The sequence below is a fragment of the Stegodyphus dumicola genome, chromosome 1, assembly GCF_044657685.1.
Source record: "Stegodyphus dumicola isolate Sdum_Otavi_A_Nest chromosome 1, ASM4465768v1".
Lineage (NCBI taxonomy): Eukaryota > Metazoa > Arthropoda > Arachnida > Araneae > Eresidae > Stegodyphus > Stegodyphus dumicola.
The window spans coordinates 9,369,925-9,396,818 of NC_140768.1; the positions used below are offsets into that span (position 1 = coordinate 9,369,925).

The following is a 26,894-nucleotide window of genomic DNA, read 5'->3' on the forward strand; positions in this document are numbered from 1 at the left end:
TCATAGCTGGATTCAGCAGGGTGAGAACTATAAGAAATAGCCGAAAAGCTTACAGGGAGGTTAAAAAATTGCAGAAAATTCTTAGTCAGTATCCCGCGAACATGGGAAAGGAAATGACAAGCACGTTTTACCTTTGTTTCTAATAAAATTATTTTTAGATAATTTTTCTCAAATTTCACTAGGAAAAAAATCAAGCGTTTAATTTCACAGTATTTTTTATTCAGTATAAAGTGAGTGGCATCTTAATAAAGTTTTTATTTTTAATCTTATCTTCTTAAAGGTTCCGGTAGTTTTACGCCAGGCACTTTTATGTAGGCTTTTAAGTTGGTTAATAGTGGCCACTTTGCACAAAGTTACCGGTACCCACAGAATAGACAACTTTATTTTCATTTGCATTATTAAAGAAAGCAGTAAAATAAATTCCTAATGATTAACATCCTATAAGAGTGGCATGGCGAGAGGCACTGGCACCTTTATGAAAACTGCCTTTTTGTTTCTTCTAAGTTTAAAACGGACCTTCATAAAACTATAGGCATCTTTACAAAGATTTGTTATGTAAGTTGGTGAATAGTAAGCGTGCATAAAGGTGCCGGCACCATTGTGCAAGTCAGATTGTTTTTCGCATTTTAAAATGAAATAGCAACGCATGAAGATGCCCGTGGTTTTATGATGGTTACTTTTAGCAAGTTAAAAGCTGATCTTATAGAGGATTCTAATTTCGTGATCTGCATAAGGTTACTGGCACTTTCATAAAGGTGCCTTAAGGAATCAACTGGTATTTTGAATTTTCAGTCCAATTTCTAATGAGAATAAAATCCTACTGAGTATTTTATTAGGCAGAAAATATCCTTTGCAAACATTACTGGCACATATGAAAACAATTTGCTTCGATTTGTCCTAGTGAACCTCAAAACATTAATCTCATTTCATTGCATCTTCTACTTTAAGAAAAAGCTTCTGGAATGTGAGCGAAATTTCACTGTTCCTTATTTGCATACGTAATTCTCTGTTCTCTCCTTACATACATCACAGTTAACGTAGCAACACCAATGAAACTTGCAATTGCACTGCCACGTTCTAGTGTACTGGTGTGTATTGTAACCACGGCCGCAACACAATAGGTCACATCCATCGATATCTGAAGAAGATCGATTGCACTCTCGACCGACTGTTCCAAGAGACCCTTTGGACAAGTCCACTTCGCAATAGTTAGGCGAGTTTTCGATGTACACCAGATCTCGTGGCCTAGGTTTCCTGTGGGGTCTCTTCGACTTCTTCAGCTTGAGGGCTATAGGATTGCGAGTCCTTTGAGGTCCCCAGTGAGGGACCACTTTCTTAGAGTAGCGGTAAGCCTTCATTAGGTAGTCCCCGATCTGGCCGAAAGGAGGCAGGGTCTTCCAACATGTTTTCATGGTGCATGATCCAGACACTCCGTGGCACTTGCACTCCGTCTTGAGGTTGTGTTTGACTGCCTGAAAAAGAAGTAAAAGTGTTACTAAAGCAAGCAAAGAGTCACTAAATTACAGTCTGCAATTCAGAGATCTTCATAAAGGTGCCTTTATAAGTGTTCTGCTTCATTGCATATCTTTCAAAAAAGTAAAAAAATCATCCAATTAATTTCCTTTATCATTTTTTAAATGCGAAAACTTTGTTTTATAAGCTGTGAAAATGTCGGAAGTTTGTAACTGATATATTTTTAGATATGAAATTTTAAAATTAATGGGCGTCAAGTCTAAAAATATGAACGACTTTCAAAAATTCTCCCAAAATATTTTTAAAAAAATTACACTAAAATTTTTATTTAATTTTTTTCCTCCACAGTGTGTTATGGTGCAAACTATAATATTCTGAGATTCTCAGTTTATTCGTTAATATTTGAAAAATATCGTTTGAACTTTAAATTTGAAAAAAATTTAATCCTCTAAAAATCAAAAGCATGACACCACATGCACAAGCAGTGTATGTACAAAGTTTGAGTTCTATACCTTATCAGGAAGCAGTTTAAAAATCCATCACCATCTAGTAACCATAGCGACAAGCACCAAGAGTGAACTAAATAACAGCTTATAAAATAATAATAATAATAATTAAAAAGCATATATTTTTCAGGAACCATTACGAAAGTTCAGGTATCAGTTGCGAAAGTACAGATTACAAAATTAACAACAGTAAACAATGTTAAAAATGTGTAAACAGTATTAGAAATCTGCCAATTCGGAGACGTGATTGTTCACAGAAGCTTAGGTGTAAAGGGAAGGAAGACGGTGGTCTTCTGAACGGGTTCTAAAGACAAAACTCTTTCTTTTCTCATTTTTCTCCTCTCACTAATGGCAGCTGTGCGAAGGAGCGTTGCATGTGAACGGGGCTATAGTAGAGTGAAGACATCTCTTGATGACGCCCCGTTAAAGAATTGTTGGCAGATGTTTTCACTTTATGAAGATCAGTCTTTGACCTTGAATTGGGTTGTTCTCATATATAAATAGTGGCATTTTAGTATCAGTTAAATAGCTGTTTAAACGATACTAAAAACTGTTAAATTAATTAACGATAATTAAAATTGAAAACTGTTAAAGCACTTGACTAGAAACTAATTGAAGAAATGGTTACTTGCTACGTCCTGTGGAAGATTAAATATCTTATGCTTAGCACAATGGCAACACTTTCTGAGTCCCGTCAATAATAAACGGATGGATTATCTTAAAGGAAATGAAAGTTTTAGAAATCTTGGACAGCCTCCGCTAGACACGATTCTATCAAGAGAAGAAGACAGAATATTCAGTGCTTTCCAAAAGTTTTATAAAGGCACTTCGGAAAGAAAGGTTTGATGTTAGAAATGCCTACAATGCTGTGTTTCCAAAATTTTTGGACTGTTGCATTATGTTACACTACCATGTATTTATGCAGTAGGACAAATGTCTCTATACCGCCAAACCTAATATCTTTTCAGCAGCCTTTGTAAATTCCCAGTACTTAAGACTCTTGCTCTTCGGTAGCCCCAGTTCTTTAATTTTTTTTTCATATTTAACCAATTTATTTTTCATATTTTACCAATTTAATTTATTTTTCATATTTTACCAATTTAATTAATTTTTCATATTTTACCAATTTATTTTTCATATTTTACCAATTTAATTTATTTTTCATATTTTACCAATTTCATTTATTTTTCATATTTTAACATCTGAATTTCAGTTCTTTAATTTATTTTTCATATTAAACAGATTCCCAGTTCTTTAATTTATTATTCATATTAATCAGTTGATTCTCAGTTTTTTTTAACTAATATAGAATACATTTATCTTCCAAAAGATGCACCCAAATAATTATTATGAAATATTAGTGTTGCTGTAATTTATATCAAATGAATTTTAGGTTCGTACATTACGTACCACAGTAAATAAATACTATATAATTTTGTATTTACTTATTTTGAAAGAAAAAAAAAATTATTTCATCTTTAACATTTCCCTCTCGTTCTTTGTACTAACGGACATATTGCTGGAGAGTAGTTACACAAATAGAACAGAAAATGCGCTGAGCGAGTGGCAGGTAAAATAAATAAATAAATAACGAAAGAATTTCTTTCGAGTCCAGGAAAGGGATGAAGACATCAACAGAAAACGTTACGCCTCTTAAAAGAATACGTATGCAAATTATGCATAATGACTGGGACGAGATTATAGCGTTTGTCACGTGATAGCAGTAGCGTATTATCAGAAAACATTATAATAGAAATGACAAAGAATGCGATATTCGCTTTGATTCAAAAGAAAGAAAATTGTTGGCTAAAAAGAAAGGCTCCTGTTCCATGTAAATCTTCTTCTTTGTTCGAATGATAGTAATATAGGTGATTTTTTTCCCATGGAAAAGTATGTTTTCTCTCCTTCCCTTTTGTTCTCCCGCATTACTGAGTAGAAAATTTTTTTTTATTTGATTTGATCTTAAGAGGTGTTACAGTTTTTGCATTCATGTATGTCTGACATTAGGTCTGACTCTAGTCTGACGTTAGATCAGCAGTTTGCAGACTGTAGATGTGAATGGTGTACAAAATGTCTGTAATTAGTGAACAGAAAATTTAATAGGGCACAATCTCCCGCCCCCCCAAAAAAATCATGTTCGATGAAGAGAAAGTGAAACGCAGCAACTAAGATGTGCCCATGTAATGAGAGAAAAAACACAAAATTAAAAAATTTTCTGCGCTTAGCGCGTAATTTGTGATGGTTAAAAATGTCCTTTATTATGCAAGAATGCGGCAGATATTCATAAGAATTATCACTTCAACGTGAAGGGATAATTCAAAATGAATGGCATAGAAAGAAAACACTTGTGACTGTAACTAATTTATTTCACAATTACAGATATAACATAAACGCTCGGTGTTTCTACGAATATTCATAGCTGTTTCGTGGTGTCACTTATGACACGGCAGATTAATTACATTATAGTTTAGCTCTTACCACACTTAGCATAGTGTGAGTCAATTCTTGCTTTTATTTTCTGTTTCTTTAAGTCCCATGCAAGAAGGAAATGAACATTTTGGTCTTCAAAACGGATGATCTAGGAAATTAGAACATGTGGTAGATGATTCGCATTAACATGGCCAATCCAACATTTTGGAATATGTTGGCTAGGCTAACTATGTACACACAATAAGGGGGGAAGACAGTTCTATATCTCCCCTTCTACTGGGTCGATTGACGAAATTCAAATTCGTTTTCCATGTCTCGAGAGCGCGACTTAGGATATATATTAGATTTATATATAGCACCATTCTAACATAGGTATTTTGACATAAAATGGGACTTCTTCTGAAATGACATGCCATTTTTTTCCATATTTCGATTTTATGACTCAAGTTATGCCAGACTACCGAGTTTTGTAAAAATCGCACGAGTAGTTTTTAAAAAATTAGCTATCAAAATTTTAGCTCCTCAATATTAATTGAATTTGGTATATATTTATTAATACTTCATTTTTTATTAAACTTTCTTGATCCTTCCGTTCACATTTCGATATTTAGGTTCATTCCAAATAAAATTCACCCATTTTTTTATGATTTGTTTTTTAAAATTTGTATTTTAAAATAATTTTTATATATTTTTCGAAAAAAAATTTGAATTATAACCTATAAAATTTTTACCATCATCTTAAAGCAGGTGTATTTCTAAGCACACCTGCAAAAATTTAGACTTTTTATTCAAAATTTTCTAAGATATACACGAATTTACATATTTGCGCGTTTTGAAATTTGGTATCTTTTTTTGAGCGATAATGACGCCAAATGTGGTTTATGGATTTTGTTACAGTGAATTGCCACAGCTATTTTCTACCTTAAGTTTCAAATAAATTTTTACGGAGAATTAATTACTTGAAACTTTTTCCCTCAATGATGCGTAATAAATATTTATTGATACTATATGAAAAGCTATTTTTTAAAAAATTATAGACGATATTATTCAACTTTTTAACTTTTTAAAAATTTCTTTCTTTTTTCCTCTCTCTTTCTTTCTTTTTTTTAAAAATATTTTGTAAGAGTAAATTTTTAACGTCGCCGTATTATCGTCTGCTTTAAGTTAATTTAAATTTAATTGGGTACTATTCGGTTTCGAGGGCCGTAAAAAATCGCCAAACTATTGTTGATGCCAATGCTGACAAAAAGAATTGTGGCAACCCTAATAATTGCGGCAATAAAGGAAGTATAATAGTAAATAACTATCTAAGATTGATGTTTTAATTTAGATGAAAGGTTAATTTCATATAATACTTTTTTATTATTATAATTTATATGAAAAATACTAAACATGACTGAATGGATGCATAAGAGTAAATAACTATTTCAGATCATTATTATAATTTATATAAAAATTGCTAAACATAACTGAATGGATGCCTGCATCGCTATTTCGCTACCAACTTATCGCTAAAGCATAATTTCATCTTGTTGTTTGTTCAAACGTAATTTTCTATAATGAATGATGCCTTTTCTTTGAAAATATTCTCGGTAAAGTGCAGAATCGCTCACTTATTTGTTTGTCGCTTTTTTCAAGGGTAAAAACAATTAGATTTTTGTCAATTTTCTTTTACTTTTTAAGTGAAAATAGGTCGATGTGTACATAGATAAAGCCAAGGGTGTGCGCAGAGCCACTTTTGTGCAATTCTGGGATTTTTTTAAAAGTGAAAATAGGTCGATGTGCACAAGAATACCGAGTATGTGCAATTCTTAAAAACGCGTCAAACAATGGGGGATTCTGCACTTTACCCAAAATTCTATTGCCGACTTTTCATCATGGGCAATTCCCAAATTGTTAAATCCATAGGATATTAAAAAAGGATTTAAAATTAAAAAAAAAAAAAAAAAAAAAAGGATTTAACTAGTATTTCAATGGCATCTTAAGAAATATAGAACTATATAAACTTACGCAGTCTGAAATCAGCGTGTACGTTAGATTTGGCGCGCTGTTGAATGGGCGCGTATGCTAGATTTGGCGCTTTTGCGCATACATTTTCGCTGCAATTTTTACGGTCCTCAAAACGGAATAGTACCTTTAATTGTATAAAACTGAGAAAAGTTCGTTTGATGTTTAATTTCACAACGCATTTGCAAACAAGACGTTGACACTTTGGTTCATGTGTCAAATGCAACTGATATTTTAAAAAAATTGACAAGAATGCAAAATTTATGGAAGTGTAACAATCTAAAAATCTTAAGTTTCTTGTGTCAGCACTGAAAACAAATGTAGAAGGAAAGAAGGAAATTGGGAGAGGGAAAAGCAAAAATTTAAAGGGGAATCTACTTCAAGGAAGTTGGGTGTAAGGAGCAGGAAAATAGGTTGCCATATATTAAGAAGTTCGCCAAGTGAACTATTTTTGGCGCAAACTAAAAAAAAGCGCCAATATAAAATTTTGAATTTCTCCGTAAATTTTGCACCAAATTTTACGAAGTTTATTATTTATGCATAATTTGAATCGTACATCGAAACTAAAGACGTTAAAGACGTCTCAACTAAAGACGTTTTCCTTCTTAATGAAACCAGTCTTTCCTTTCATCTCACATTTTCAAAATGCTTAGCCTGTAAAGACTGATAAAGGCTCTGACCAAATACGGATGAAATGGATTGATTTGGATTATTAAGTTACGGCAAAGCCGGCCTATCTGGCTTAAAGAAGGGATGCCTTCGTGAATAACTTTCTAAGCGAAACCAGCTCGTTATACACGTTACACATGAGAAAAAGCATGAAAACGCCCATATAACCAGCCCCCGTTCGCCGGGATTCGAACCCCGGAGCGAACTACCCGTATTCAGCGACTTCACCGCTCAGCGGCCATTTGTGGACCGTTTTGAAATGGAAAGCGATAAATTTATTTAAAATTAATGTCAGATATACCAAGATGTCTCGAAAAGATAGATACTTTTTAATATACTTGCAGAATGCCTGAGGGGGGGGAAGAGAGCAAGCCACTAAGAAGAAAAAAATTTTTGAATAAAATTTAATAGGTACTATTCCGTTTTGAGGACCGTAAAAAATTGCAGCGAAAATGTATGCGCAAAAGCGCCAAATCTAGCAAACGCGCCCATTTAACAGCGCGCCAAATCTAGCGTTAGCGCTGATTTCAGATTGCGTAAGTTTATATAGTTGTGTATTTCTTAAGACGCCATTGAAATACTAGTTTAATTTTTAAATCCTTTTTTAATATCCTATGGATTTAACAATTTGGGAATTGCCCATGACGAAAAGTCGACAACAGCATTTTGGGTAAAGTGCAGAATCACCCACTGTTTGACGTGTTTTTAAGAATTGCACATACTCGGCATCCATGTGCACATCGACCTATTTTCACTTAAAAAAAAAAAAAAAAAAAAAATCCCAGAATTGCGCAAAAATGGCACTGCGCACACCCTTGGCTTTATCTATGTACACATCGACCTATTTTCACTTAAAAAGTAAAAGAAAATTGACAAAAATCCAATTGTTTTTACCCTTGTAAAAAGCGGCAAACAAATAAGAAAGCGATTCTGCACTTTACCGAGAATATTTTCAAAGAAAAGGCATCATTCATTATAGAAAATTACGTTTGAACAATGAAATTATGCTTTAGCGATAAGTCGGTAGCGAAATAGCGACGCAGGCATCCATTCAGTTATGTTTAGCAATTTTTATATAAATTATAATAATGATCTGAAATAGTTATTTACTCTTATGCTTCCATTCAGTCATGTTTAGCCTTTTTCATATAAATTATAATAATAAAAAAGTATTACATGAAATTAACCTTTCATCTAGATTAAAATACCAATCTTACATGGTTATTTACTATTATACTTCCTTTCTTGCGTTAGGGTTGCCGCAATTATTTTTGGCAGCATTGGCATCAACAATAGTTTGGCGATTTTTTACGGCCCTCGAAACCGAATAGTACTATTTAATATTTTTTTTAATTTAATTTTTTAAAATTTTATTATATTTGATTCTTGCGATTTCAAAAATAAAATATTTGACTAAAATATGAATAACATTTTAAGACATTAAATATAGGATGATAAAAGTGTTGTAAAGCAATTGGCTCCGGTGCTTCTTAGTTTTTGTAATAAATCATAATTCTAGCCGGAGCGCACCGGAGCCCTGAATAAGAAGGCTGCTGCACTTCTCTTATGTAATTGAATAACAATTTCAGTAGAAATTTTATTTCGAAAAAATTGTATTTTAACAATAAAATTATATTAAAAATCGCTTATTAAATTTCAATTTATCTCTTTACATTTGATTTAATTTTAATTATTTAATTACTTCAATCTTTAATTATTTCAATAAATAATTAATTATAAATTAAATTATAATTAATTATATAATAATTATTGATTAAATAACAATTTATAAACATTAATTAAATAGCTATTAATTAATTTGATAATAATTACATATTTAATTTAAAAATTATTAATGAGTTTAATAGTCATTTTATTTATTTGTTTACTCTTGTTCCTCTTTGTTGACGGTCTTCCATAGGGTTCCGGCATTTCTAATTTTAAAAATTAAGCCCTGCATTAGACAGATACTTATATTAACCCTGCAGATACTTATATTAACATAGACCAGACTGCTGCTTGTAGCATGTTATGTTTTCTGCTAGCACGATATGTTGACTTGCAGGAGCTTTGTGAATAAGTTGCATAATTTTCTTTCCAGCATTTTATTATTGATGGATAGTTGTCTTGCGCTTCTTAAAATGTTTCTGTACAATGGGTTACTGTTGAAATTTTTGAGTATTCTAATACAAAATTAGATTTTTCTTTCTCGAAGTCGGTATTATGAATATCAATGTTTCTCTATCACTCATATCATTTAATGAGCATTTGGGAAACGGCGAGGTGTCAAATTTGCCGAAGGAAGCTTGGAGAGTTAATCTTTCATGTTATATCTGTTAGTGAAATTAATTCATAAATTACAAGTATTTTTTTTAATTGCCCAATATCATAAATTAAACATGCATTAAAATATTTCATTCAGATAGTTCATAAAAATAAAATAAATATTTTAATTTCAGCGTAGTTATACATCCTTAGCTTGGTTAGCAGATTGCACAAAAATAGGCTTCATATTCTGCCCCTACAACAGCAACAATTCAATTGAACGCATAGGGTGTCCTCCAAACATTACATAAAAGCTAATAACTCATTTAAATTTCTTGCTTTCGGATTTAACTGATTAGAAATAGTGAACTAAGCTTTGAAGAAAGTAAACTTATCCTAAAGTGCAAACGGAAGTTTGAAAATTGAGTTAAGTCCAAAATATTTTAGGACAGAATTCTTAAACTTACAAGCAACTTGCGATTATTCTAATTACTTGATGTTTAAGGAACCTGTTTAAAAGGCTTATAAATATGTTCCGTAGAACAGTAGCAAGCCTCACAAAGCAAGAAAAATTAATGGCATCATATTGCTTGATTTGAAAGAAAATTCTGCGAGGCATGCGAGTAATGAGATAAGAATTTAAAAATCACATGTCCATCGCATTTTGAAACGCTGTCATTGGAGAAATTACATTCTAAGAATAAATTATGTTATTCATGAAGATAATTCTAATCGAAGGGTGCAGTTTTGTTAATTCATATGCAAGAAGTTCAGAAGATGCACTCTTTCCAAGAATGTTTGAGCCAGTGAGGCTTCATTCAAATATAAGCCCTGACTCTAACTGGCAAACACAGAGAAGAAAATGCGTAGAATATTTAAAATTTCGAAATAAGCACTGATTTTATGATTATTTCAAAGTATGTATATTAAATTTTCTGTATTCTGACTAATCGTTAAAACTTCAACTGCCATTCATATTTAGTGTTAGAAAATTAATAAAAATTGGTTGTTCTCCGGAATACTTTAAGGCTGCTGCCCATAATAATATTAAGGTTATAATCTTAGTGCCCAGACTGTACAGTGGGTACAAAAAGTATTTGCACACATACATTTTTCTTCACAATTTATAAGAAAATGAATTAAGAAATACAAAAATTGGCATTTAAAACATAGAATAAGCTTATTCATTTAAATTAATTACAAAAAATATAATAATATTAATAAAAAATATTTTTGCAACAATATTAAAATATCTTATGTCAAAAAAGTATTTGCACACTTAACTCAACTTTAGCGAATTTGAGTTTTTATACTATTATTTGACAGTCATCCCGCAGTAAATAACATACGTAAGGCGACTATAAAAGGAGGTGTTGTAGAAACGTTATCAGTTGATTGTCGATTTCAAATTGTAATGGCAACTAAGAAAACTGAATTGCCGATTTCTTTGCGAGAAAAAATTGTTTCTCTACGTGAAAATGGCCTAAGTTATCGAAAAATAGGTAAAAAAAGTACATGTTTGCTTCTCTACTGTTCGGTATGTTATAAAACGTCACAAAGAAAGAGGATCTACGTCAAATAATTTGCGCTCTGGATACTCAGAGAAACTTTCACTGCGAATGAAGTGAAAACTCATAAGAGAAGCATCGAAAAATCCATTTATTAGTGCAATTACTTTAGCCAATGATGTCGCTTCAACATCTGGAGTTCAAATCTGTGCCGAAAGTGTTCGAAATGTCCTGCACGATGCACACATTTATGGAAGATCTCCAAGGAAAAAACCTCTCACAACTAAACGAAATAGATTGAAGAGACTTGAGTTCGCTAAGGAATATATCAATAAGCCAATTGATTTCTGGAAAAATGTCATATTCTCCGACGAGAGTAAGTTCAATATCTTTAAATCAGATGGCAGGAAATTAGTTTGGAGAAAACCTTGTACTGCTTTTCATACCAAAAATATGTTACCTACAGTTAAACATGGAGGAGGTTCTGTTATGATTTGGGGGTGTATGGCTAGCAAAGGAGTTGATAATTTGTGTTTCATTGATGGGAATATGACAGCTCGAACCTGTATTGATGTGTTGCGAGATAACTTGCGGGCCCACCAGAGGCCGAGCGGTAAAGTCGCTGAACACTGGTAGTTCCGTCCGAGGTTCGAATACCGCGAACGGGCTGGCTGCATGGGCGTTTTCGTGGTTTTCCCCATGTGTAGCGTGTATACGAGCCAGTTTCCCTTAGAAAGTCCTCCACGAAGGCATCCCTCCTCTCAGGCAGATAGCCCTGGAGGCTTTGCCATAATCACACACACACACGCACGCACGCACGCACGCACGCACGCACGCACGCACGCACGCACGCACGCACGCACGCACGCACACACACACACACACACACACACACACACACACACACACACACACACACACACACACACACACACACACACACACACACACACACACACACACACACACACACACACACACACACACACACACACACACACACACACACACACACACGCGCGAGATAACTTGCCACAAAGTGCAATAAAATTGGGTATCAGTAATTCGTACTATTTTCAGCGAGACTATGATCCCAAGCACACTGCCGGTATAACACGTATGTTGTTGCTTTATAACGTACCCAGAAAACATGCCACTCCACCACAATCACCAGACTTAAATCCTTTGGAATATTTATGAAATTCTTTGGATTTAAAAATGAGAAAAAGGAAGATTTCAAGCAAATCTGCCCTTATTGAAGAGTGATAGAATACTGACCCTACTGTTACAGAAAATTTAATTAAATCAATGCCAGCAAGATTACAAGCTGTAATAGATGCTAAAGGAATGCATACTAAATATTAGTTATTTGAAATTTGCTTATATATTTTATTTCTTTTGTATTCATGCAGGTGTGCAAATACTTTTTTGATACGAGATATTTTAATTTTTGCTACAAAAAAGCATTGTTATTTATATTATTGTAATTTTTCTGTTTGTTTTGGATGATTAAACTTATTCTGATTTGGTAATACCAATTTATTTATTTCTTAATGCTTCTTTTCATGAATTGCAAACAAAAATGTAGGTGTGCAATTACTTTTTCTACCCACTGTAAGTCTATTTATAGCGAGCACTTCTGAAAGCGACCAGTTTCTCCGACAACAATTCTAATCATTTGTACTTAGCTCTCTGAGATTACTATTTCAACAGAAGACCAGAATCATCTGGAATCATGGGTTGTTTGTTATCTTAGGTAAGATTTACTGTATATCTGGGTTTGTATTTGCAATTTCCCTTGCTGCAGTTGGCAATTCCCCAGTGGCTAATACTAACTGATCTTTGCCAAGAATGATGGTGAGGTCGTTAAGTGTTGAGAAACAGGATTATAATACAATACTATGTCCGTCGACTATGCAAAGCAGAGAAAACGAGTGCTCGCAGAAAAGAAAATATCATAACAACAACATAAATGTGAAAAAGGGAGCGAGTTCGGGGGAAACGACATTCTGTGCAGTCGGTGTCACCGACAATAGAGTTCAGATCTAACGGATGGCAAGTTCCATGAGCAGTTCTTTTATTATAGGTGCAGGAATGTACAACGTTCAGGATCCTATTCGCTTTTCTAGATTTGTCTTTGTATATGCCTAACGATCTACCTCTTTTTTTTTAGTCCAAAGGGATTTGAATCCCGAAGGACTATTAGTTTCGTTTTGGCATTTTGCGTCGGACTCATAAATGTCGGTTCACTTTTCAAACTGTTGCCACAAAATGTTAGAGTCCTGCATTATATTTGAAGAAATTAAATAATGAAAAATCTGCATAAATGTATGTATATTTCTCGTATTGTGATAAAACAACGGTACATAGAGTCATCGAAATTTGAATAACGTAATCCTCCAACGAATATGAGCATGTGGAAGACCAAATTTGAAATTTGAAATTTGTTTTATGATCGATTTCCTATTTTTTAAAACTTTGACGAATTTTTGATTAACAAACTCAAGGATTTCAAAGCGAGCAATGGCAACGTTGTGCAGAAAAAACATTTTTATCTCCAGCGCGTGAGTCTCTGTATCGGAAATTCTAAAGATATACTCGTTTTAAAACTATTTTGCGATATTGCTGTTGCACTGGATCTTATGGTTTAAGTGCGAGGAACATGATATTTAATAAAGAAAGGTAACACACAAAATGTTAAAAAACGCCCCTTTGGACGTAATTTAAAATCTGAAACATTTCAGATTTTTTTTTTTTTTTTTTTTAAATTTGATGCCGAATTTCAAGTACCTAAGCCATTTAGAGGTGGTCTAAGTTTTTGATGAGTGAGTTTGTCAGTTAATGATAAAAATGATGCTTTTCAGACCTTAATAATTCTATAACTATAAGAGGTAGATTAATAAAATTTAGGACTCTTGGATTCAAGGATCTCTGTTAGACATGCAAAATTTCAAGTTTGTAGGTCTAACAGGTTTCGAGTAATGCGGGGGTCGAAATGGTTCGTGTACGATACGTATGGCTGGTGTCTCGCTGTTTTCTTTTCTGTCTGTTCCGAAATTTGCTCGTACACTGCCGCGTGTTTAAAACTTAAAAGCGCAGAACTGATTTCTTTCACTGAGGCAGCAGTATCGGTAAGGATTAGGAACATTTGAAATGTGTGTGTGTGTGATTATGGCAAAGCCTCGAGGGGCCTAAGGGGAGGGATGCCTTAGTGTTAAACTTTCTAAGGGAAACTAGCTCGTATACACGTTACACATGGGGAAAACCACGAAAACGCCCATGCAGCCAGCCTGTTCGCGGGATTCGAACCTCGGACCGAACTACCAGTGTTCAGCGACTTTACCGCTCGGCCGCTGGTGGGCCGCATTTGAAATGACAAGGCATTTAAGGCAAAAAAGGGTGTCTCTTTGATATTTTGCATTGTTCTGCCATTTTGAAGACTAGACTTTCAAATTAAAATAATGCTACAGATGTTCATGAAAATTATCTATAAACTGGATCTATTATAAATATTTGTAGTTAAATAATTTAATTAGGTTATTAAAACAGAAACTAAAATAACTAATGGTAACCGTGTTCTTGATTACTTACAGCCGGGACGGTGGAACTTTACCTACCTGCCAATTTTTTGAAAGAAATTTTCGATATTGCTGTTAAATGCTAATATAAAATGATGATTAACTCATTTCGGCTAATCTTTGGAATACAGTAACAGGTAGTTTAGCGACATTTTGGTAAGGCGATAAAGGTTACTAGCTAGGACTTTAGCAGTGTACATGGATAAAGTCAAGAGTGGGCGCAATGCCATTTTTGTGCAATTCTGGGATGTTTTTTTAAGTGAAAATAGGTCGTCGTGTACATGGATGATACCGTGTATGTGCAATTCTTAAAAACGCGGCAAGCAGTGGGCGATTCTGCACTTTGTCCCAATTTCGCACCTAATCTTCGTCATGATTAAGCACTTTTGTTCCAAAAAAGTTCTAGCATAAGCGTAATTCGGCTAGCAGATTGTTGGAAAAAAATATTGAGTTAAAAAAAAAAAAAGCCTTTATTTAGTGAAAACAAAATGGTGTTCAAACAAAAACTAGCAGGTTGCTGTAGCAGGGTTGGTCGCCAAATTTTCGCCAAAAAATCGCCAAGTTACCATTATCTAAAGATTAACCCTCATTTCTAAAAATAATGAATCATAGGCATAGGTAGATGAAATTATTGCCAAAATAAGAAGCGTCAGCTTCTTGAGACAGTTATACGTGTCTAGAATTTTTCAAAGTAGCCATGTTGAATAATACTTAAAGTTGTAAATATGACTCACACAAGCAAGCGCAATTACTACCGACCTAAGCACACTTCAAAACGAAACAAGAAAAAAGTTGTAGCCTCGCGCCTTTTCCGCCGTCCGCGCAGGCTCACTCCCGTTCGGACCACGATCTCAGCTCACAAGCGGAATAGTTTTGAAAATGCTCAGACGTCAACTGACTTTGCTGATAGTAAGTACGTGTAAATTCCTCAAATAATGGCGTGCCACTGGTTCGCCATCCCTGACCTACAGTTTGGCAGTCAGTAGTTAACGAGTCACCGATATGGAACAAGCTGTAAATTTAAATAGCATTTACATTAAAATTAGGCCTAAGAACATCAATGGCCGTTGAAATTATTGATCACGTTGAGGGTCATTGAGATAAACCTAAATGTCCCGGTTGCAGGGCAATACAATAAATGAAAATGAATTTTACAATCAAACCTAAGGCATAAAGTAAATTAGGGGTTTAAATATTTTAAAATTCGCTTCAAGCAGAATGGTGTTCCTTCAAAGCTGTTGGTCACTACTGACCTACAAGTTTAAGGTCACTTGGAGACAGCCCATATTGTTAAGAACAGACTCAGTGACTTTCGTGAAATATCGTTTTATATAAATTAACTATAACCATGCAGTTGAACTTTCGCGCTTTTATTCACTTCGATTAGGACTGGGTTTCTTAAACTTTTTTCAGTCGCGACTCCTTTTTATCACTGAGGTTTTTCCGCGACCCCCAGGACGCCATAATATTTACAAAAATTTTGTGAGACCTCATAAGTATTGCGCAAATCCGACACACGCGTGAGTGAAACTGTCAATTTTTTCACGTGTTACTGTAATATACTATTGCAGTTTTAGGTCATTAATTTTAATTTCTAATTTTCCGACATAGAACAATGTTAAAATTTTAAATAAGTAACAGATGAAATGACAGCGTCACGTGCAAAGCAACGAAAATGGACGTTTCTATTATTATAAAAAGAAATACGTCGAAAAGTTTTCGTTTTTGTCTGTATTGTCTTGTTTTTATCTATTTTCAGATACATTGTGTAAAAATATTTGGTAATTGTAAAATTACCATAATAAGTTAAAGAAATATCAGAACTTCTAAAATTTTTGGCTACCCACAGTTTAAGAAACCCTAGATTAGAATATTCTGTGACAGAGACTTTAAAACAGTAGTGTGTGTGTGTGATTATGGCAAAGCCTCGAGGGCTATGTGCCTAAGGGGAGGGATGCCTTTGTGGAGGACTTTCTAAGGAAAACTGGCTCGTATACACCTTACACATGGGGAAAACCATGAAAACGGCCATGCAGCTAGCCTGTTCGCGAGATTCGAACCTCGGACCGAACTACCAGTGTTTAGCGACTTTACCGCTCGCCCGCTGGTGGGCCTAAAACAGTAGTGTACAATGCAGTAGAAACATTTTCTGTAGTTAAAGGGAGACTTTTTCAAACTTCTCAATTTAATCGATACTTTATCATAAAATTTTCAGAAAGTCAGGTGATCACTTTTACGATTTTACACTCAAAATATTACTTATATAGGTATGAATCACTCTAGATTTCAAAAACTTTCTTCAGTAGCAGAATCACATGTAGAAGCCGATATAGAAAATCCTTCTACAATATTTAATATTGAAGCACTGAAATGTTCCTTCTGATTATTAAATTTATCTTTTTATTCAAAGAATCATTTTTATGAATTGCGGATTCAAAATTCTTCCAAAATATCACTCATCCATTAATATCACCGTAGAATTTAGAAATACTTACTTCCGGTAGTTTAATACGCATAAGTTCTGTTTCGAATTTATATTTGGTATAATTATACTGTTATCAGTTTCACTATGCATACGCTACACTTGGCGCGAAATTTCCGGACGATTACTTTATCAGTACATTCTCCAGCTGCTGTCATTTCGGTTTCCAGTTTATCTAGATTCACTAGCAACTCCGACCCATTATCAACAGCTTAGAGTGAATCAAATGTACTTGTCAAAATTATAATGAGTTTCTCTAAATTATCGGATGTTACTCCTTCCGTTTTCGCGACTGGACACGTTGCCATTTAGGGGAATGAATTGGCGGATATTGCAGCTAAAACTGCAACCACAATGTACAATCTTCAGATTCCACTAGCAGACATCAAAGGATTTGTTAAAAGCAAAATTCTCAGCAAATGGCAGAAGCAATGGGATGACAAAGTATATAACAAGCTGAGAAATGTAAAACCCACCATTGGATACTGGCCATGTATGGCTAATAGAAGGGAGGATGTCCTCTTGACTCGACTGAGAATTGGCCATTGTCGCCTGACCCATGAGTATCTTCTGAAGGGAGAAGAGAATCCCAGCTGCCCAAACTGCAATGCAGATCTGACAGTCCATCACATCTTGGTATAATGTCAGAGTTTTAATTATTTTCGCCAAAAACATTTTAATTGTTCAGAACTGGACTTAGGAAATTTAATTGGAAAAACATATCATCGTAATTTATTTCTGTTTTTAAAAGATATTGGCTTTTATAATAGACTTTAACCTGTTTTTTTAAAAGATATCAGCTTTTATCATAGACTGTAATCTGTCTCTTTTTACCTAAGCTAGAAGTTTTTAAAAATGACTAATTGCAATGTTACTATTTGTCTGGCGCAGATAACCTTGACAGGTTTTGTGCCAAATTACAATAATCCAATCCAATCCAATCCGTTTTCGCGAATTCATGTTTCAACTTAACTTATTCAGTGTTTTAGTAACAGACGCTCGGAGTATTATTTATCTAATTTCTCAGAAGACATGATTTCTTATATGTAAAATATATTCTAAATGTTTCAAGTTCAACAATAATTGACTGCCAGTACCGGCAAGGGATGCAACGGTAATTAAATTTATAAGAAATTCACATTTAAAATAGTAAGAGTTACCAGTTCGTCTTATATCTTAGATTTTCGTATTTATAAAACATTCCCGGTAGCAGTCGATATAAAGTATCTCATAATAAAAGTATCTCAGTAATAAGTATCTCAGTATAATAAAAGTATCTCAGTAATAAAGTATCTCAGTAATTGAATATTGAGAATTTATTAACATACTTACACATAAAATTATACAAGAAACAGAATGAAATGAACAGAGGTTGCAGAGCAAGTTATCGCTACCAAACGATTATAGGGGGGAATACAGTAAAATTCAAAGCGAGAAGCTCCACTAGTGGTTACAGTTAATTTATATAAAATGATATTTGACAAAGGTCACTGAGTCTATTCTTGGCACATATAGTATGGGATGATGGCGTAAATTTAAATACATATTAAAATCCAAGCACATTAGTATTCGTCAAGGTTGTCAATTGAAGTTACAAGTTACCAGCATGAGACAGTGGAATAAAATTAAAATAATTTTAAAATAAAGAAAAATGAAGAAAAACGTTGCCGTTCAAAGCTGTTGGTATCCAGTGACCTAAATGGAGGATTGCTAGGATTAGTTCTTAAGTTTACCACTGTCGGGCAGAGTAGGTTTAGACAGATTTGAAGATTAAAATTAGAGCTTCAGTACTGTCAGTTTCATAACGATTTCTTCATTCTGTGTAGGAGAAATTGATTTTTGTGTTCATTGTTTTGAATACTGGGGGGGGGATATTTACCGCAAATAAAGACAAGTCGGAAATTCAACAGTCTCTCAGTCCACATTATGTTGTTGTGGGACTCTGCTATATATGTTTTTTACGAAGGAAGTGGGAAACGTTGTAGCAATTGTTTCTGAATGTCATAGGCCCTTAAGTATCATACTGGTATGACTACTGATTCTACACACCCCAGAAAGGAATATTAAGAACTGACCTTCCTTCCCGCCTGATTATTGTGGAGGTTCATTAGGGAACGGGCGTCTCCCTCTAGCTCTCTAGAATCGATGAACTTCCTGGACAGTCGGATTCCGAATTTAACATCCACGCTACAGCCGCCCCACTTCCAGTCGCCCTGGTGTGACTTTGCAGACTTGGTGCTACTGCCCCTGGAGCGGTCGCAGCCGCAGTCACTGACGTTTCCGCGGCTGCAGGACTGGGTGATGACGAAAGTGACGCCAGCTGATGTCACGCTATATACGTAGGCTGCCTCCCGACTGCCTGCAAGAGAATTTAAGCAGATTAAAAGAAAATGAAACGATTCTGTAAAGATGTATAATATCTATGGTGTTGCAAACATGTTTAATTAATTAGAATAAATAAATCTTAAAATATCCATAACAATTAATTCGGAGGACAGCAATGACCATCGAGGACATATCATGGACATCAATGACAAACACGTTCATGGTCACCGGTGCAGTTAATTTAGGTACATTATAAAAATAAAATTAATTCGAAGGACATCATTTGCCGTCAAGGCTGTTGATCACCGTAATTTAAGCATTAAAGGCCACCATAGAGAGACCATTAAATCCTTTGGTGCGTAAAACTTGAAAAATGAAAACTTCGAACCTTTCAGTTGCCAGATGAATATGCTAATCGTTTGCAATACGATTATTCCTTACGTCTGCTGTTTAAAGAGTGACTGGTGGAAGGGCCGAGATCAGCCAAAAAAATCCGGTCACTGGTCGTCGGCAAGTAGTCATAAATTACCGTTCACCACACTAGGAAATTCAATTGCTACTGTCAAGGCTTACTAAGTTTTTTATTGTCTTAACTATTTTACTAAGTCTAACTAAGCAGAACTAACTGCTGTCTAACTAAGTAGGACTAACTGCTGTCTAATTAAGCAGGACTAACTAAACAGGAAACATAAATATTTAATTGCTAATTTGTGGGATTTGATTACTTTCAAATGGATGTAACCATTTGCACTACAACAGCAGGCAGTAGTCAGTTCCTATGTCACCAGTGTGGGAGACGCAGTACATACATATAGATTACCGAAATAAAACTGAACCTTAAGATAAAGATATTGTTACGAAATGTACAGGCGCGTTGAGATAGCTTCCCCGCAAAGCAGTTTGAGGGTTGCCATAAAAATAGCAATGGAAGGCAGGGTTGCCACATTTGGCGACAAAATTGGCGGTATGCCATGGACGGATGGAGAACCTTCTGGAACGAATTCTTACTGGTTTAGCACAGAATGGTCTCGAACACAAGCCGAAAGCTATATAAACCCTGCGGTTCCGCAGTCAGTCAGTGTGTGTGCCTCGTCTGGCGAGCTGATAGTCAGTCATTGAGCGAGTGTCTCGAACTCTAGCGCCGAGTTGGTCGTCGAGTGCATCGAGAGAGTCTTTTAGTGCATCGTCGAGTTTTGTCTTAGTCTATGCCGAGTCGAGAGCTATACTCTTCTGTATCGTCGAGTGCACCGCGTAGAGAGTCTCGAGAGAACGTGGAGTTCCGAGAACGACCAAATAGAGTCGGAAGCTGTACTCTGGTGCTTTGCAGTGAAGCTGTCGCCACCGTTATTGCCTGACAGTGTGAAGTCTGTGTCGCTGAACGTGTCAGCGTGTTTTTAACAGTTCGACGACTGTAAAAGTGATTTTGGAGCTGTCCTGAGAATATTGATAAATAAAGTGTGTATCCATACTTCATCAAGTGTCGTCGTTATTCACTCCAAATCTACGAACCCCGTACGAACGTGAAGGAAGAAAATAACGTAACAATATCGATCAAGGTCACTGGTCATTGACTATTTCTGGATTAACAGTCACCATGTGGAATATTTGCGCATTTGCAAAAACACATCGATGAGAAATTCATAATAGTATAACGTAATATAATGCTTCGAAATTAAAAAAAAAATTTCAGTGAAGATGTTTTTAATGTGAAACCTTAAATTTTTAGGTAGAGTGAATTCTTTCAAAGGTGATCAACCCCAGTTTCAGGCGATTTCAGTCTTCTGTGGAGGTGATCATCTTAAGGAGATGATATTCAATACAATATCATTTATGTTCTGGAAACACTTTCAAAGTAGGTCCTCACGACAGGATTTAGAAAAGCATAATATAAACCTAAAACACATAGACTTATGAAAAAGCATAACATAGCTTTCTCATAAGCAACATCTTTTTTTCTCAAAAAATGTTAAAATGTCATGTCATACGATTTGCCTGGTGATACAGTATAAGATGTTTGAAATCATCTATACATTTATTTACATAGGATGTTTGAAAACGCGTGCAGGGTTGCTTGCAGTCTTATATTTCTTACAGAAGAAATGAACTCAACAGATTACGCTTTAAGATGATCATAATTTTGTACACGTGACACTTTCAAATATTAATTTACGAAACATAAAGTTTCAAAACGGCCTCATAGTTAAAAAAAAAAGCGGGTGGATGACGGAAAATTATTTCCTGTAGCCAAACCAATTAAATAAATAAATAGATAATAAAAAAAGTCTGAAAGCTTTCAGATTTTATGTTACGCCCGAAAAGGGCGCTTTTTTAACGTTTAGTGTATTATCTTTGTTTATTAAACATCATGTTCTTCGCACTTACAACACAGATAATTCAATTCAACAGCAATGTCAAAAAATATTTAAAAACAGCATATCTTTAGAATTTCGGATACGCAGTCTTGCTCGGAGGAGATAAATTTTTTTTTTTTTTTTTTCTGTTCTGTGTTGCCATTACACGCTTTGAAATCGTTGAGTTTGTTAATCAAAAATTCGTTAAAGTTCTACAGAATTTTAAATAGATAATAAAACAAATTCGAAATTCAAAATTCGGGCTTCCAAGTGCCCATGTTCGGTTCCAGGACTAATTGGTTATTATTGTTGGATTATTATTCAAAATTGGATTGCTCTAGGTGCCGTTGTTTTTTCGCAATGTGGGAAACATTTAAGCATTTATGCAGATTCTTCATTATTTAGTTTCTTTAAATATAATACATGGCGATAATATTTGGTGGCAACAATTTGAAAAGTAAATCGGCGCAAAATCCCGTTTTGAAATTAACAGCCCTTTGGGCTAAAAGTCAAAGAAGAGTTTACAGTTAAAAGTATAAAATAAATAAATAAATGTCATAAAAACGCTCTGCCAATATTTCATTTTTCTTAATTAAAAATAATACTTATCGCTGCCAATTGATATAATTAAATCCTTAGATGTTGAATAAAATTATTCAGCCAACTCAATTTGAATTTCAGATCTGATTGTTCCGGCGATTGCTTTACATTTCAATTTTTCGATGCAAAATATTTCCATTTATTATCACGAGCTCCGACCCCACCAGCGGCCGAGCGGTAGAACCCTGGTAGTTGCGTCCAAGGTTCGAATTCCGCGAACGAGCTGGCTGCATGGCGTTTTCGTGGTTTTCCCCATGTGTAACGTGTATACGAGCCAGTTTCCCTTAGAAAGTCCTCCACGAAGGCATCCCTCCCTTTAGGCAGAAAGCTCTCTTGTGCTTTGTCGTAATTAAATAATCCAATCCAATAATCCTATCACGAGCTCCGACATTGGCCACTACACAGAAACGGAGGAATACCCCGGAATGCCTTTTTGATGGAAATTGGCTCGCATTGACATTACACATGGGGGGGGGGACCAGGAAAAGCCCATGCAGCCGGCCCGTTCGTCAGGAATCGAAGCCCAGACTGAACTACCAGTATTCAGCCGCTTTCAACGTGCGGACGCTGGTAGGCCTGCAAAATAATATCAATACCAAAATAGGAAACTATTAAAGCGCCTAATGTCAACAAAATTGTTAAAAAAGTTTGAAAGGGTTCAGATTTTAATGATCGCCTAAAAGAATTTATTAAGTTTTTTACGCCTTCACTCAGCTTGCAATATACCGTCTGCAGTACTACTCACTCCTGCAAAACCAATTTCTTTTTGTCTTTTTAGCGTTATTATTAAGAATCATTTCCTTCGCACTTACGCCATATAAAATACAATAGCAAAATGATAAAAATTGCAAAAGCAGCATAGCAGCTGTGGAGCTTAAATTTCTCGATGCAGTGTTAAGTGTTGGCACACTTTCTTCTATTTTTTTTTCAGTCTTTCTCAGTTCATCCTATCAATATTCAGTTTTCTTACTAAAATGTCTTTACAAAACTTTTTTTTTTTTTAAAATTATTAAATTTTTGTGTGTTTGCTTTATTTATTAAATATCACGCTCTTGACGCGTATGCTACACAGAATTCGATTCAACAGCAAAATATTTAAAAGCAGCATACCTTTAGAATTTCCGATAGGCAGTCTCGCGCGCTGGAGATAAAAATGTTTTATTCCGTACAGTGCTGATCTATTATAAAAAAAGAGAAGTTGACTCCAAATCGTGAAAAGAAGGGAATTGCGCTTTCATTTCTTTAAAAATATTAAACCGATCGTTCAGAAACTGGCTCTGAACCATCAAGCACATATATCTTACTGATCATACTTGACTGTTTCATTGATATTACGCTCTTAGTGTATATTTTTGGACGTTCATTTTAAAATTATTTAATAAAGAATAAAGAAAACATAAAAGATCACTTAAGCATTTTGTTTTTTGTCATTAATCAATTCAATTTTAACAAAAGGAATGCAATTACCTTCTAGGGCCAAACTATCGAGTTAAATCATATAAATTTGGTGCGTAAGTCTAACTGGGAAAAAAAAAAAAAAAAAAAAAAAAAAAAAATACACACTTAACATTTTTCCCTTTTGCAATTCAAGAACTGCCCTTTCCCACGGTGACGGCCACATTTAGATGTGAAAGTTGAGCCGAAAAGGATAATAGTGGACTTTTATCCGAAAATTCTTCCCCTTCACTTAAAAAACAAGATTTTTATAAACGGGAGTTGCGTTGAAAAATATTTCGATCCTTAGGGGATGGCAGCTTTGAAAAGGTTAAATATCACTGCTTTAGACCAAAGCGCGAAAGAAACTTTTATCTTCTCGCTTTCACGCATAGCCGATTCTCAAGAGTTTTATTATTCTACAAAGCATTAAGACCCTGATTTTTCTTTCAAATCAATTGGTTATTGATTAGTGAATTGAGTGATTTAAACATAATAAACGCCCTTCTTAATGATTAAAAATTTTTTAATGAAATGTTTAATGCTAAACTTTTTTTTCCCTTTTTTCTGCTATATTACGCAACAATATTCAAGATTTTTCCTGTTACAATTTATATCTTATTAAAAAGAATAAAACACTTTGCCCATAAGAGAAAGTAAAGAAGCGCAAAAAGAAAACATTTTTTTTTAGAAATATTTATTACCTTCTTAATATTTGACAACACACATTTTGTTCCGAGAATTGAATTATAATTATTGTGTGAAGACAAGCCTAACCATAACTTATGAGGAAATGAATGTGTTTACCCCCAAACAAAGTCTGATTAATTGAACTGAACTGTATGATGTTTCTAACGGCCTTCAATGAGTCCCACTTGATGACCACAATATTCTATTCACGAACCTTTCTTTGAGCCCAGGATACTATTATTTAGCACGTAATTTTAAAAGATTTATCCTCTACTGCTGAAACCCCTGTTGGAATTTTCGTAGCTTCCTCCAGGAATACAAATCATTCTGCTTTGGAGAGGAGGGGTATTACTAGTAAAACATGTTAAAAAATAATAACCGCTAGAAAGCCCCCTCGCGACGGCATTCCACTGTATACTTGCAGTCATTTTTCATTATTTCCAAAAACTAAAGTACAAAAATAAAGAGAACAAGAGGCAGTACTTTTTTCATGAATCCCTTGGGAACAGTATGTCATGACAAGTCATAACACCCCGTAAGTGTCACTGCCTTATTATCAAGTTTCATATTCCGAGTCGTTGAAGCTTTTACGCAGAGATGAAATTTATAGCCGTCAGGAATTTATGTGGAGATGGCTTGTGGTAACCAGGCACCAAAATTGAGCAGAATAATTATATTTTTTTAAATCTATTCAAAAGGTGTTCATTTCACATAAAACGAAATTAGGAACATAAAATTTTTTGTTCTTATACAAGAAAAAATTAACATTTATGAAAAAAAAAATGAAAGGCGTCAGATATTCCTTTTATTAATTATAGTAACGCTTTAAACTTATATAAATACTAGCGGAAGTACCTGATACCAGTAAAGTTAAAATATCTAACAACAGAGTGAACGATACCACTGTAATCCTTCTCTAATAACGATGCAAGAAATACGATTCATACTCATACATTTTTCAATCTGATGCGATATGGAATCCACATAAAAAATTTCGGTAGACAAATAAACTAATTCTTTCTCATTAGATCAGCAGCAATGGCACGCAGTTTTTAATGATTTTTGTCTTTCTAATCAAATGCTCGTAAAAGCTCAAGTTTCGTGCAATATTTCACCTATATTCAATTTTAGTCAACCAAATGTGGCGAAAAATTTATCATAATTGATCAGAAATCAGTAACGCGAACAAACAAATACTTAAACAGACAGTCTTCTTTATATGCATAGATTTTGTAAAAATCTCAAATTTTTGATAAATAAACTCCATGATTTGAAAGCGAGCAGTAGCATCACTTTTCGAAATAAAGCATTTTAACCTCCAACGCGCTAGACTGTTGCCACTCGGATAAATGAGTGCGAAAATTAGTGCTTTCAGAGTTTTTAATTAATATTTCGGCTGATTAAAGTCGTACGAAAATTGGGAACAGTCGAAATGGCTTTCCGCGAATTTTTTGGAATCGGGAATAATGCATTTAATGTTTGGCAATGCTATTTTTATTTCATCGTAAAACTTCGAAATTTTTTATTAACAAACTCTAGGATTTGAAAGCGAGCAGTGGCAACAACTTTCGAAATAAAGCAGATTTTCATCTCCAGCTTGCGAGACTGTTGCCACTCGGAAAAATGAGGGCGAAAATTATAGTTTTTCCGACTTTTTAATTAATATCTCTAATTTTAGCTTTTTTTTTTTTTTTTTTTTTTTTTGGAAAAAAGTCGATGTCGAACTTTTCCATGACCCAGAAAAGAACTATGGAAAGTTTGGTGACGATAGCTATAATAGCGACTGAGTTATTAGAGGCCAAACCAACAGACTTTCTTCTTTATATATAGAGATTATTACCAAGTGGACTTATTATAAGTTTGTGAGGTTTATCTACTTAATTTTACCTAATAGTTCATTTTAAGTTAGCACTCTCCTATTACCCTCTTTTCACATACGTATTTCATGTCAGAACGTAAATGAGACAGCGAGCCTTTATTCAAATTAGGGTAGAAAAAAGTACTAGTTAAGCAAGAGTTTCAGAAGTTAGTTTTTAGGCAGCGTGTCTGCCTATTCCAAAAGACGTTGTGCCGTGATTATAAGAGACTTGATTTAGGGGCGTCAAGTGCTTCTAGGCATTTGGTTTTGTCACGCCGGTTTTCTACAAACCAGAGCCTTGCCTGCGCGTTAAATTATCCTGTGAGCCGATGGGCTAATCTAACACATTTTAAATTTGTTCATCGTTACGTATTTCTGTTAAGCCAGAAGTGCTTGTATAAACCCAAGTTGGGTAACTGTCACGTTTGTGTTCAAATAAAAGGGTCTTATACATCCTTCTTCTGACTTTTGTTTTGTTTCACAAGGCTAGAAGGATAGCCCTAGTGTGCTTTGCCATAATTAAATACACTCCCACAAGGCTAGAAGATAATTCTTCAGTAGACTTTTTTAAAGTCTATAGTGTATGCTCCGTAAGAGATATAGACTTTGAAAGTTATTATATCAGTTAGACAGGTGACAGGTGAATGCAGGGCCCGGACACCCAGACGGCTTAATATGACAAATCGGGTGTCATCCGGTACCCGCACCTATTTAGAAC

At 34.6% G+C, this 26,894-nt stretch overlaps 1 protein-coding gene across 5 annotated transcripts in view; it reads right to left on the bottom strand.

Moving 5' to 3' along the window:
- Positions 1-815: 815 nt before the first annotated feature.
- Positions 816-26,894, bottom strand: part of Wnt2 (Wnt oncogene analog 2) — a 236,748-nt gene continuing 210,669 nt past the window's right edge. For all 5 annotated transcript variants that reach the window (XM_085812605.1, XM_085812614.1, XM_085812609.1 and 2 more), the window contains exons 3-4: positions 18,994-19,277; positions 816-1,472 (exon numbers count right to left, since the gene is read on the bottom strand). In XM_085812605.1, coding sequence (XP_085668731.1) covers positions 987-1,472; positions 18,994-19,277 — 770 coding nt within the window. In that variant the 3' untranslated portion in view covers positions 816-986. The remainder of the gene's footprint in view (positions 1,473-18,993; positions 19,278-26,894) is intronic.